The sequence below is a fragment of the Strigops habroptila genome, chromosome 1 (genome assembly GCF_004027225.2).
Source record: "Strigops habroptila isolate Jane chromosome 1, bStrHab1.2.pri, whole genome shotgun sequence".
Taxonomy (NCBI): domain Eukaryota; kingdom Metazoa; phylum Chordata; class Aves; order Psittaciformes; family Psittacidae; genus Strigops; species Strigops habroptila.
The window spans coordinates 114,302,188-114,316,056 of NC_044277.2; the positions used below are offsets into that span (position 1 = coordinate 114,302,188).

At 46.3% G+C, this 13,869-nt stretch overlaps 1 protein-coding gene across 1 annotated transcript; it reads left to right on the forward strand.

The window, feature by feature from the left end:
* Positions 1-4,241: 4,241 nt before the first annotated feature.
* PTCHD3 (patched domain containing 3) lies at positions 4,242-12,323 on the forward strand. Its single transcript, XM_030493087.1, has 4 exons — positions 4,242-4,973; positions 5,193-5,314; positions 6,950-7,095; positions 9,596-12,323. Exons 1-4 carry the CDS (start codon positions 4,242-4,244, stop codon positions 11,194-11,196), a joined length of 2,601 nt encoding a protein of 866 aa, XP_030348947.1. The 3' UTR covers positions 11,197-12,323.
* Positions 12,324-13,869: the final 1,546 nt, after the last annotated feature.

The window sequence follows — 13,869 nt, forward strand, 5'->3', positions numbered from 1 at the left end:
TTTGCCCATTATGATCACTCAACGGTCTTTTTATGGTAACCACCATGCACTGCTGGTGCAGGTTCTCCTTGAGGGCCTTCCTCGTGGATATCTAAAGCCTTCAAAGCATCATACCTGTCATTGGTCTGGATGTTGGAGGGCAGACGTTGAGTCGGAGCCCTAGTTTTGTGGGTCACTAGGGTTCAAGGTGCCTCAGACTCAGCAGTATCCACTGTAGGTACATGGCTGTGAAGCCATGTGTCTCTGTTTCAGCCCCTCTAATACTGCGCAGCCTATTCACTGTCTGTTGTAGTTCAGCTACCTGCCATAACAGCTCCTCAACTTGTGCACAATTTCTGCAGGTACTAGCTTTATCTCTAGAAGAGGTATCTGGGCATCCATCACTTGGTACCACCTGTACTGATATCTCTTTCCTTATCAGCTGTGTCTGAGTGGAAACATTAGACTTCTCAGAGGCCGCTTCAGCAGATATGGTGATTTTGGCTTTGAGTCGAGTGCACACCATCATGGCAGAGACCTAGAGCACTTAGTACTTCCCTGAGGTACTGTGCAGTCTGCAGAGATCTCCTGGCACAAACCGCTGAACCACGCTCCTGGTTGCCATGCTCCTTACAGCCCTTAAATCTTCCATGGAAGCTCCTGGCTGATTGGCTTCCGAGCACTGCTTGAGGCTGGCCGGGGCTGGAGGCTGCTCTTTGGTGCCCCTAGGCTCAGAAGCCCGCACACAGGGATGAGCTGAGCTCAAACCCTGGCTCACCGCAGTCACCGCTGCTGCCGCCTCACTGAGAGTGTCCAAACAGTAATTTGCTGGAACCTCACTTTCAAACTTCAAGAGAATGCAATCAGGAAAGAGGTTGGCCCTTCATCCAATAATACAGGAAAGCTTGACTTGTTGGAAGTCCTGTAGTACAGTTCCTGGCCCTGCTCCAAGGAGTATTTCAGATTTAATCCTATTAGAAGTCAATGTAAAATGCATGAACAGGCCAGGGAACAAGGACAAGAATCCAGATTCTTGGAGAGAAGACTGGCACATACCTCATGCTTGAAGATCACTCTGAATTGAGAGTTGGTGGAGCCATCGTCGCACGCCATAAGTCAACCCCCACACCTCAAAGTTAACCTAAAGGCAGCTGCCTGTGCCAAATGTACTGAGTACCCTGATCAGGTGGCTCCTTCCACCAAGCTATTCTGAAAGCCTGAGAGAGTTGGGGTTGTTCAGCCTGGAGAACAGAAGACTCCGGGAAGACCTTATTGCGGCCTTTCAGTTCTCAGAAGGGGCCTATAAGAAAGATGGAGAAAGACTTTTTAGCAGGGCCTGTTGTGACAGGACAAGGGATAATGGTTTCAAACTAAAAGAGGAGAGGACATGAGTTAAAAATTCTTTACAATGAGGGCAGTAAAATACTGGAACAGGTTTCCCAGAGAGGTGGTGGATGCACCATCCCTGCAGACATTGAAGGCCAGGCTGGGTGTGGTTACAGGCAACCTGATCTAGTTGAAGATGTCCCTGCTCATTGCAAGGGGATGGACTACATGACCTTTGAGGGTCCCCTCCAATCCAAACTATTCTATGATTCTATTTCCTACCTCCTCATCATTGCCAGAGCTCAACTCCAGCTCCTGTGGAGCCAGAAAGAAGCTGGCTATGACAAGTGGTCAATTTTTATTTTCTGCCTTTTCGAGCTTAAAAGAAAACATCAGTAACCCTTTATGGCTGTTTTTTACAGTGAAAACATTCAGCTGGACCCCCTCTCTTCATGTCTGCCGTGATATCAGTGGATCACCCACAATCTGATCCACTGCCAGATTACCCTAGAAGTCTTCTTGGTGTCTGTCTAGGGGGATAGGTGTGTCTCTGTAGTTTATTTCCAGACACAGGTCTACTTTTCTCTGGAGTTATCTCCAGTAACAGAGGTGACCTTTTCCAGCTGGGTGACTCTTTGACAAGAACTCAAGTGCCTACCCCCTTTTTTTCTGAGGACAGATTCCACCTATGTGAAGAGCTGTTACTTGTGCTGGTTTGTTAATTTTCTCCATAGTTAGGATGGCGTGATGTTTTGGATTTGTACTGAAAACACTGTTGATAACATAGGGATGTTTTCATTAATGCTGAACAGCGCTTACACAGGGTCAAGGCCTTTTCTGCTCCTCACACCACCAGCGAGGAGGTTAGGGGTGCACAAGAAGCTGGGAGGGGACACCGCCAGGACAGCTGACTCCAGCTGACCAAAGGGTTATTCCATCACCATACGACATCATGCTTGACATATAACGCTGTGGGAAGAAGAAGGAAGGGGGGGATGTTTGGAGTGATGGCATTTGTCTTCTTAAGTAACCATTACACATGGTGGAGGCCTGCTTTCCTGGAGATGTCCTGCCCGTGAGAAGCAGTGAATAAATTCTTTGTTTCACTTTGCTTGTGTGTGCAGCTTTTGCTTTACTATTAAACTGTCTTTATCTCAACCCATGAGTTTTCCCACTTCAACCTTTCTGATTCTCTCCCCATCCCACTGAGGGCAGAGTGAGCGATCAGCTGTGTGGTGCTTAGTTGCTGGCTGGGGTTAAACCACAACATTGCTCTAACAACGCTATAACAACACAATTGCTATAAATCCATTCAGGGAAAACAAAAACAGGATGGGGGAGATACTACCAGTTTGGAGTCAGATTCATTAAAAAACTTAGATTTCAACAAGGTAGGAGCAATGGGAAACAGCTTCAAAGTACCTCTCTCCCACAGGGAAATTCAGAACTGATGTACCTGCCCCAGAACACCTGCACATGGAAAAGGGAATCGTCAGGATCCAGCCTGAGCTAAATGCTGGGCACAGTGGGAGATGTGTAACACTGCTCAGAGCCTGGCTGTTTGTTTTATGCTCGCAGGTGGCAAGCCTGCCTCCTTAGAATGGGAGAGAAGTAATACCTACAACCCTTCTTTGCAAGTACTGGCAGGAGTTGCAAAGAGAAAGAGAGAGTACAGGACAGAGTTGCTTCTTTCAAAGGAGGGCAAGAAGTGCCTGTCTGTGAGGCATGAGCTAATCGGCTAGACACCTCTCCACAAGCCTCACATCCGAGCTCAATGTTCTCCTCAGCCAGAGGGCACTCAAATCACTGTTGCTTACCAGTGTTAAGATCACCAGGCCCCAGGGTATTTTCTGGCCTGTGGAAGATGCTATCCTTGTTACTGCACAAAGCTCTGGCGTACCACAGAGATTTCTGTGGCTTGCCCATTGCAATCACTAAACCTCATTTCAAAGTCTTTCATTTCTTCAACTCTCACTTCCCTGTTCTGTAAACTTGTCTACCGAGAGAGAAAACACAGCAAGATGTACATCACCACTTTCTGTATTTTGACCTCAGGCAGAAGAATAACCCTTAGTGACGACGCCCTTAAGATGTATTTATTGCCTTCCTCAGAAATTAAATGCTTCTCAGTAGCTACAGATTACAGGCGAAACTGAACTCTCACCTCAGTAGACAATTCTAATGAAGACTTACAGAAGGTATCCAAGGTGTTCATCATTGGGAGTGTTCAAGGGGAGGGTGCATGGGGTTTTGGGCAGCCCGATGTAAAGGGATGTGGAAAGGGGCTGCTCCCCCATGGTGGAGGTTTGGACTAGACAATCTTTAAAGGCCACTTTCAACCCAAAAAATTATATGTTTCTATGAAGTAGTGACTGCAAGTAGATCCAGGGAAAGTAGTAAAGAAGGGGGCTTTGAGCAACCTGGTCTAGTGGAAGGTGTCCCTGCCCATAGCAAGGCGGGTGGAACTAGATGATCTTTAAGGTTCATTTCAACCCAAACCATTCCATGGTTCTCTGACGCAACAGTGTTAAGTTTAGAGGAGGAAGGGTCGGTGCAGGGCCGCGCACAGCAGCTCAGGACCTGCAGCCTGCCCCGCGGGAGTGGGCCTGCGCGGTGGCAGAACCGGGCTCCGGGCAGCGCTCCGTACGATGGGCGCTGTACCGGTACCGAGCCCGCCGCGGGGCATGCCCGGCGGAGACCCGAGCCCGGCGCGCGGCGCGGCGCGGAGACCATCGTGTCCCCGCCTGCCCGCCCCAGGGAGGCGGTGGAGGCCCCGGTGAGTCACAGAGGGGACGGCCCCGGCCGCGCCGCTGTAAAACATTCATTGCTTCCGCGGCCCCGTCGGGCAGAAGGCGGCTCTGCAACGGCGCAGCAGGAGACCGCACCGCCGGGCCCCGGCGTGAGGCGTGCCCGCAGCCCGTGCCCCCGCCTGGCCCATGGCGGGATCGCAGCACCCCGCGGACGGCTGCTCCTGCCGCAACACCAACTGCGTGGAGCGGCCGCTGAGGCGGCTCTTCGAAGGGCTGGGGAGCGGCGTGGCTGCCTGCCCCTGGCCCTTCGTGCTGGTGCCGCTGCTGCTGTCGGGCGGGCTGGGCGCCGGATTCCTCTTCTTGCCGCAGCGTCAGGACAACGATATCGAGAGGCAGTTCACACCGACCGGGGGGCCCGCCAAGGCCGAGCGCGACTTCGTGCGGCAGCACTTTCCCACCAACGACTCGGAGCACTTCTCCGTCTGGCAGCTGCCCACCGAGGGCGCCTACGCCGCCCTCATCGCCGTGGCGGCGGACGGGAACTCGGTGCTGGCCGCGGAGGCGCGGCACGATGTGCTGAAGTTGGACGAGGCGGTGCGCGCCCGCGGCTACGAGCAGCGCTGCGCCCGCAGCGGCGGCGTCTGCGCCAGCCCCAACCCGCTGCTGCCGCTGCTGTGCGACGCGGCGGTGGCCGCCCTGGGGGAGCTCACCTTCCCCGTGAGCGGCACGCTCTTCCTGGGCACCGCGCTGGGCGGCGTGCGGACGGACGCTGGCGGGCGGGTGCTGTCGGCGCGGGCGCTGAAGCTGGTGTATTACCTGCGGGAGGACGGCCCCGCGGCGGCGGAGAGCCGGCAGTGGCTGGAAGAGTTCCTGCAGGCCGCCCCGGAGCTGGCGGCGATGAACTTCTCCTCCATTCAGGTAGCGCAGGGGACGGTGCGGGCGTGCGGGGATCGCCGAGCTCCATCGCCGGAAAGGAAAGGAGATGGTGGAGGGAAGAGCGAGGATGGCGTGCAGGTTGCGAGGGTCACGGGAATGCCTGAGTGCCAGCACGATGTTTAGCGTTGCCTGTGCGTGTGTGTAAAGACCAAGAAAAAGAATAGAAGTGCTTTATCCTTTCTTCCTTTTTTGTTTTAGCAGGTGACTTACTTCACCTCGCTGTCCAGACAAATGGAGTTTGAGGCAAACACCAGGAGTGTGATCCCGCTCGTCTCCATAACCTATTTCTTAACAATAACCTTTTCAGTCATCTCCTGCCTAAGGTAAAATACCTTTTAAGCTAAGGATATTCCAATATCTCACCATCCTCATAGTGAAGAATTTTTTCCTAATGTCTAATGTAAATCTCCCCTGTCAGCTTAAAGCCATTCCCCCTTGTCCTGTCACTACATGCCCTTGTAAAAAGTCCCTCTCCCATTCGTCTGTTCTCTGAAGCTATCAGTTGTTCCTGTAGTCCCTGCCTCATAAGAATCTTTTTTGTAGTAACAGTCTTGGAAGTATTTAAAGTGCTATTTAAAGAATTATTTAAAGAACCCCCCTACACTTTATCTTTTGAAGACATCTGAGGTGCTGCAGCTTTGGCACTGAAAAACGCTATGCCAAAGTAAATGTTTTGAGTTAAGACCAGGTTCTACTTAGCCCTGAGCAGGGAGGGGGCCAGAAGCGTGATCTAGCCAGCCTGGCAGCGGCAGAATCTGCACAAGCACTTCTGTTGAATAAAACTTAACAACTCAACTTGGCATGCCCAGTGGAGACATTCACCAAATAGATGCAGAAAAGTTGTCATTTAGGGGGGAGGGAAGAAATAAGTTGTGCTGTTTCTAAGGTGGTTCTACTACTTTCATAGCTTCTATGCTCATCCTGCCACAAGGGTCAGTTAAAAAGGGAATGGACAGGAGGGAGCTGGAGGAGGAAGTATACCATGTTAAGATCTGTTTGCACCTTTTTTCTGCCACCTGCTCAGTTAGAGTACAGATGAATGAGCGTAAGCTTCATAGATCACTGCAAGTCTGGGTACAGCTTTAGGTATATTGCTTGTTAGGAGAGTCTGAGCCTTTACCTGCTTCTCACAGAGAACTCAGCTTGCCCTGTCTTCATGCTGGTAGAAGGTGGCCCATTGTACATTTGGAAACCCTACAGCTGTGCCTGAGAAAGAAAGTACTCAGAGAGTGGGCTTATTGATTTAGTGGTTGCATCAAGATCATGCCCTTAGGCTATATGATTTCTGGATATCAACTGTCTCACACACGGCCATTTGTGAGCACAGACAGAGCAAGGGCGGTTCCACCAACACATGCTTCTTGCCTTGGAAGCGAGAGATCCTCTTAAAGTTCAGAAATGGTTACAGCCTGGCAAACATTACTGATGAGGTAAGAAGCAACTCTTTACCCTCCCAGGGTGGTGCAAAGTTTCCCACTGGGAGCATTTCATGGGGAATCCTAGAGCCAGCTCCTGAGTGCATCTTAGCAAATGGCTGTCTGGAAAGAAAGCTTCTCTACACAGTGCTTACTGCCTGGAAGATGCTTCTGTACTGCAGTGATGCTACACCAAGAATCCATATAAAAGGACAGAGCTTCTAAAATTCACAATTTTTTGAGTGACCCTCAATCTGGCCTCTAATGGGAAGAGCTTATATATCTTCATTTGCCAGCTCGCTTGTTATTGGTGCGAAGACTGGTACACATCTTTACACTTATATATGTAACTGGCCAGCATTAATAATGTTTTTAGCACCTCCTATGTAAGTTAATCTTATCCAATGCTCACACCTCCTAGCAGCTTTTATCAAGAGTTCTCTTCACATAGAGGGGTATCACTGATATCTGTGCACTTGTCATGCCAAGCACCTTGGTGCAATATTTGACGTGTAACCAATATATTCCTTAAAATATTTTCAGACTGAGCTGTATAAGAAATAATGTCTGGCTTGCATGCTGTGGAGTGGTTTCTGCCGGTTTAGCTGTGTTAAGCAGCTTTGGATTGCTGCTCTTCTGTGGAGTGCCGTTTGTGGTCACAGTAGCAAATGCACCGTTTCTTATTCTCGGTAAGTCAAAAAAGTGAGTCAGATTCAGTTACAAAGTCTAAACTGGAGTTAAAACAACCTGACGGTGTGACTCTTACTTGATGTGAGCATCAGGTCATACACAGTTCCATCCTGCAGTGAGGGGAGGAGACACGATGGCAAAAGGGCAGCTCTTCCCCAGAAACGTTGCCTGCTCTAGTCCCACGGCTATGGCATGAAAGCTGTAAATGAGAGGGTGGTAAGGTTAGCACTTCCGGCGTTGTTCTAGTATCCCTGGTAATTCAGCCATGATGATTAGTCACTTATTTAACTAGTACTAATACTTGAGATGAGCTCAACCAGGTTCTGTCTATGCATTCCTCTGTATCATTTCCTGCTGTTTTCTATAGGTGTACTATAAACATTTCATAGAATCATAGAATGGTTTGGGTTGGAAAGGACCTTAAGATCATCTAGTTCCAACCCCCCTGGCATTGGCAGGGATGCCTCACACTATCCAATACCTATACCCTATTTACGTATCTCATTAGCTCTGGATGAGTTTGTCTACTCCAAATCAGTTTGGTGTAGTACTGTTCTATGGGGCTGCTGAATTTGTCAGAAACTTAAGCAGGTACAGAGGTCTTCCCCAAACCATTCACCTCCTGGCTTCCTCTTTTTGCAGTATAGTGAGAGCTCCCTACTTCTCTGCTGTTAGCTCAAGAGCAGCACCATGAACATGTGGCCAGCATGCAGCCCGTGCTGCACTAGCACTGACTTAACCCAGTACCTGTATTATGAGGTGAATATGGGGAATAAGTTACCATGAGTTTTTGTATCCCATTTTCAGAGGGTAGTCTTTGGTTGGATAAACTTGGGCCTGAATATGGCTTAAGCAATGAGCAGGACTCTGTAAGTTCAAATAAGAAAACCATTTTGTTTTGTTAACATGTGAAATTTCCTCTGCAATACAATGACTATGTACTAAAGTCTCATTTAGCCATACAGCTGAAGAGATGCACCATTCAATGCCACCAGCTTCCCCCCAGAAATGCAAGGAAGTATTATCAGATCATGTTTGCACAGACTGCTTGACAGCCAGTGCTGAACTTTCCAGATACCATTAGCTAATGTTGCTGCAAATAAATTACTGCTTTTAAAATCCTTAACTGGTCTCCTATTTGATAAAGTCATGTGATATTTTCTTGGTCTTGGCCTCATGCAGAGGGAAGCACATGGAAATCCTGGAATGATAGAGGCTCTGCATCATACTAGATGTCTGATGCAAATGCTCCTTGGGGCGCACAACATTTCTTTGTTTCCTGCATAATTCAATGCATTTTGTATTTGCTTTTGTTTGCTTATCAATTGCAGAAGCTATAAATTTCAGAAAGACTCTTTTGTGTACTTGGGAAAGGGCTTATGCCAGTCTCTTCATATCTTTGTAAATAACATGTAGACTTTTCCTTGCATTAAAGCAAACAAATTATCAGTACTTCAGATGAATTGCTTTGAAGTCTGCCTGCTTTCTGGAAGCAGCCTGCTTGCTGCCATCCAGTAGTACCTTCTTATGTGCTGCTTATCATCTTTGCATATCTACTGGCAATTACCTGTTCAGGCAGCAGATAGTGATTTCATTTATTCTTTTATGGTTAGCTATATCATCTATGCTTGCTCCTCTATTCATGTGGTCTTGCTTTCCTTTTTTGTGTGATTGATTTTCAGGGAATACAAGAGCCCTTGATAGAGTAACATTGGCAAAATACTGAGAGGTCTGTGAATTAAAATCTCAATTGTTAGCAGAGCTGAGAGAAGCACATTGGCTCTTCCTTTCTGAACTGCCGCTCACTTACTCTTGTGTCTTAGCAAAAACTCTAGCCCAGAATCCAGTCTTCCTGGCAGGGTTTCGCAGGACTCTGGTAGGTAATATATGTGAGCACAGCGGTATAAATGTGAAGATAAATGAATAATAAATCATGAATAAATGCTCAAACAGAAACTGGAGAGAAGACAAGTGGAGAGTGAAGAGCATAAATAAATAACTGCTGGAAACTGGGATCACTGTTTTCTCATGTGATAGCAACTGTTCTCCCTGTCTGCTGAAGGCAGAGCGAGAAATAATTGGTCAAATTTGTTGTGGTGATAAAAAAGAGATTCCAGAGGTAATGGGGGACGCTTCCAGTGATGAGGGTAGTTGAGCATCAGAATAAAGGATGTATTTAAATCTATGTACTCTACATCACTGGACACCTGGACAGCAGGTACAACATGCATATCAGAGGTGGACTAGGTGTGCTCGGTCCTTCAGCAGGGTAGGGTGAAAGATCAACATGTCGGGTCACCAGAAGTTTCTGAAATTTAATAAATTCAGCTACATGCAGAAGATTTTTCCCCCTTGCATCAGCACTACAGCAATATTAGTAGCCTAGTTTTCTTTTCCAAAATTTTATGCAGGCTTAAATGTGAATAATTTTGTACTTGTGTTGGGTGTTAGTGGAAGCTGCCATTTACAATGCAGCGTTAACTTTTTCTGCTCTTGCAGGAGTTGGTGTTGATGACATGTTCATCATGATCGCTTCCTGGGAACAAAGTTTGAGAAAAAAAGATAAATCTGATGTTAAATCTCTGCTGGCTGAGACTTACTCAGAAGCAGCACTTTCTGTGACCATCACCACTCTCACAGATGTTTTGGCCTTCTTCATTGGCACCTGGACTGCTTTCCCATCTGTGAGATCATTTTGTCTCTATACAGGCACTGCCTTTGTCTTCTGCTATGTATATACCATGACCTTCTTTGGGGCAATTATTGTATTAAATCATAAAAGGGAGCAAGGAAACCGTCACTGGCTAACTTGTATGCCTGTGGGAGTAGATAAAGAGCAGGCTAAGAAGTCCTGCCTGTACAATGCTTGCTGTATAGGTAGCTGTTCTGGGCAGTCATCTCAGCCAGAAGGTGAACATCCAATGAGCATGTTCTTTACAAAGTATTATGGCCCTTTTTTAACAAATAAATGGATCAAGCCACTTGTGGCGTTGCTGTACGGAGCATATTTGGGTGGCAGTATTTATGGATGTACTCAGATCAGGGAAGGTATCGATCTTCGAAACCTGGCGAGTGATGACTCTTATGTTATTGCATACTATGATGACGATGACAAATACTTCTCAGCATATGGGCCCTGTGTCATGGTTGTCGTTACTGAAAGTGTAGATTACTGGAATGAGACTGTTCGTCTTGGCATTGAGAACTGCACACAGGATTTAGAGGGCATTTCCTATATAGATAAGAATCTTTCACGTTCGTGGCTGAGAGCATACACAGAATATGCCAAACAACAGTCACTAAATATAAATGATAACGGTACCTTCATTAGTAACTTAACTGGACTGTTCCAATATGTTCCCACTTTTGAGTGGGACGTTAACAAGACTCACGATAAAATAGAAGCTTCACGTTTTTACATCCAGACGGTGAATGTGACCTCAGCCATTGATGAGAAGAATCTTGTAAATCAGCTGAGAGAGACAGCCAAGCAGTGCAGTATTCCATTAATGGTGTACCACCCAGCATTCATCTACTATGATCAGTACCTAGTAATAGTGCAGAACACCATCCAGAATGTCATCATTGCTGCCGGGGCAATGCTTGTTGTCTCTCTTTTGCTTATTCCCAACCCATTGTGTTGCTTGTGGGTGACTTTTGCTATAGCTTCTGTTATAGTTGGTGTTGCTGGTTTCATGACATTTTGGAACATCAATCTAGATTCCATATCCATGATCAACCTGGTCATTTGTATAGGGTTCTCAGTGGATTTTTCTGCTCACATTTCCTATGCCTTCGTTGTGAGTAGAGAGCCATCAGCCAACGACAGGGCAATCGAAGCTCTGTCCTTGCTAGGTTACCCAGTATTACAAGGTGCAGTTTCTACTATATTAGGAGTAGTTGTCCTGGCTGCAGCAAAAACCTACATCTTTAGGACATTTTTCAAGATAATGTTCCTCGTTATTTTGTTTGGGGCTCTTCATGGTCTTGTTTTTATTCCGGTGTTTTTAACCTTTTATGGAAGCTTTTGTGGAACACCCCACAAGACCAAATCTAAAACGGAAGCACCTAGGTATAGAGATGATAAAGATTGTCCATGACTAAGTTAAATGTAAAATATTTATATTAATTCTGTGTAAATGTAAGCAAATAATTTGTAAAATACGTATATTTATTATGTGTAGAATAAAATGCAGTGACTTTCAGGGAATAGAAGAAATGGAGAAAATGAAAGACAGAAAAATAAATACACCCGAAAGCAAAGGCTTCAGAAAAGCCAGGCAAGAAAAAACAACAGAAGAAATGAAAACACAGAGAATGGATTTGCATTTCTCATTTTTGTGTGTGCTTGACTAACACCTTAATGTTGTTAAGTATCTTTTTGTGACTTGTTTACTGAATGTCTTAAAATTATTATAAACACTGACCACTGCATCAGCTTTGTGGATTATGTTACGGGTTTGTCAGGCAATGCACGCAGCAGGGAATAACAACTCCCACAGGTTTGCATTTCCTGCCTGTTTACCTTGATGCTGTAACTCAGCCCAGCACTGAGCCTGGAGACAATTTCCCCCCAAGAGGGGAGACTCAGACTTGGAGGTTTTACAGCAAGATTACAAGTCAGAACTGCCTCGAACTGCAATGAATCGTAAGCCTTCAGGAGACAAAGTCCCCTTCATAGGCTTCTAATGCAGCAAGAGAAACTCTGAGGGAAGAAAAACTGACTCACATTTTCTATTAAAATCTTTCTTTTCTTGGTGTCCTGTTTTGTAGCTAAGATTAAACATCATAGAACTTTAAGATGGTTGTGTGTCGCTGCTATTGGCTGCAGTTTGCAAAGAGATACGCTGTAGGTAATTGAACTTGTGTGAACCTCCTGGGTGACCACAACAGCAGAAGCTGTGCAATGGCATGGCAGGGCAAGGATTCACCAGAGAGAATCACACCCTGACTGAGGACGAAGTGGAAAAGCAATTCAGGTTTAAGCTTCATAAACTCTATTGTGGTCAGCAGTGACAGCCCATCCTGTGACGTGTCAGTAGAACAGAGGAGCTAAGACTGAAGAGGTGGTCTTTTAACCTGTAGGTACAAGACAGCGGATGAGAACTCAGTTCATAGTTTGTCATCAATATAATGAGCTACCCCTTGGAAATCAAATGAATGATGGTATCTGGTGTTTGTAATTTTGGAAAAATTGGTCTAGGATTTATTAAACCATTCAGTTTAATAACTGTGGAGTGTTTCTTCTGACAGATGCAGTAAATGTGACAAAGCCAGGGTCTGCCTCTGTTCCGGGTGGATTTCTGACCAGGTGCACAAGACCCAGGAGATGAGGCAGAATCCTTCCCTTTCCTCTGTGATGTCTCTACTTACGGGGACACTGACTGCAAGATGGGTCACTCTAGGAATTAACTGCCAGGACAAACAAAGTATGGATACCTATTTCCAGAGCAGTGAACCGTAGTCTGCAGGCATTAATTCCCATTTAGAGGGACTATGAAAGCTACATAACAAAGCTCAAGATAAATCTGTGACCAGTTATTCAATATTGGTGAGTCTTGAATGCAACAAAAGCATTTAACGAACACTTTTTCTGTCCAACAGCCGTTCTTAACCAAGTTACCACAAAAGAGGAAATTAAAATCAAACTGCAGAACTTCTGAAAGCCTGTTGATTCTGTGCACGCCCTCCCAAACTGGGGGGGAAAAAGTAAGTGCCAGAGACTACATGGAGTAGTTCACCTGAAACTTTGCTATGAATATACAAATGCTACTTCATGTTAGTTGCTCAAGTACTACGCTGATAGATGAAAATAAAACCTTGAGATGGTCTGAAGAGCAACGACTACATCATAAAGACACATTACAGATCCTTTTGTAAAAGCAAAGTGAAATCAGGCAGGAACTGTTTTTTGAAGGAGTACTTAATGTGCTCTTCAGCTGATTTTCCATACCTACTTCTATCCCTAAGTCCTAGCAATCGCCCTACCACCACCCCTCTACCTACAACAGCCTGAGAAATCTTACATGAAATTCTTTGCAAAAGGTATCCTGAACTTCCCTGCAAATTTCTTTATTCAAAGAAGGTTGTGTTTCTGTCTCATTCCAGTTTTCCTGTGTTACCTTCCTACCTGGAAACATACTCAAATCAAACCTGGGTGTGTTGTTTCATCCTTAAAACAGCTGAATATTCTATTGTGAAAAGTAGCTCTCTAATAATGGGTAAATATTCCTTGAAAAAGAGGTCTTACAACACTCCAGAGTCAAAGAGCAAGTTTTGTTCATAGAAGGAAACTTAGTTCTTGAAATAGTAGTCAAAGACTGAAAATTAGTATCAGTCTTAGAAGAAAGTCTGCTCCTGAGGTGGAATTCAAAACCCAGTAGTACCACAGCCCATACAGCACATTACCAACTCTCAGGATTACAGTCAGCAGCATTACAGTTCCAACTTTACTCCCAAATTCTCTAACCCCCCCATCAATGCAGAGAGAATGGAGATCGTGGTCAGTTCATCACGTCGTCTCTGCTGCTCCTTCCTCCTCAGAGGAGGACTTCTCACACTCTCCAGCGAGGGATCCCTCCCATGGGAGACAGTTCTCCACAAACTTGTCCAACATGAGCCCTTCCCAAGGGCTGCAGTTCTTCACATACAGCTCCAGCGTGCGTCCCTTCCATGGGTTCAGTCCTTCAGGAGCAGACTGCTCCAGCGTGGGTCCCCTGCCGGGTCGCAAGTTCTGCAGCAAACATGCTCCAGCATGGGCTCCTCTCTCCATG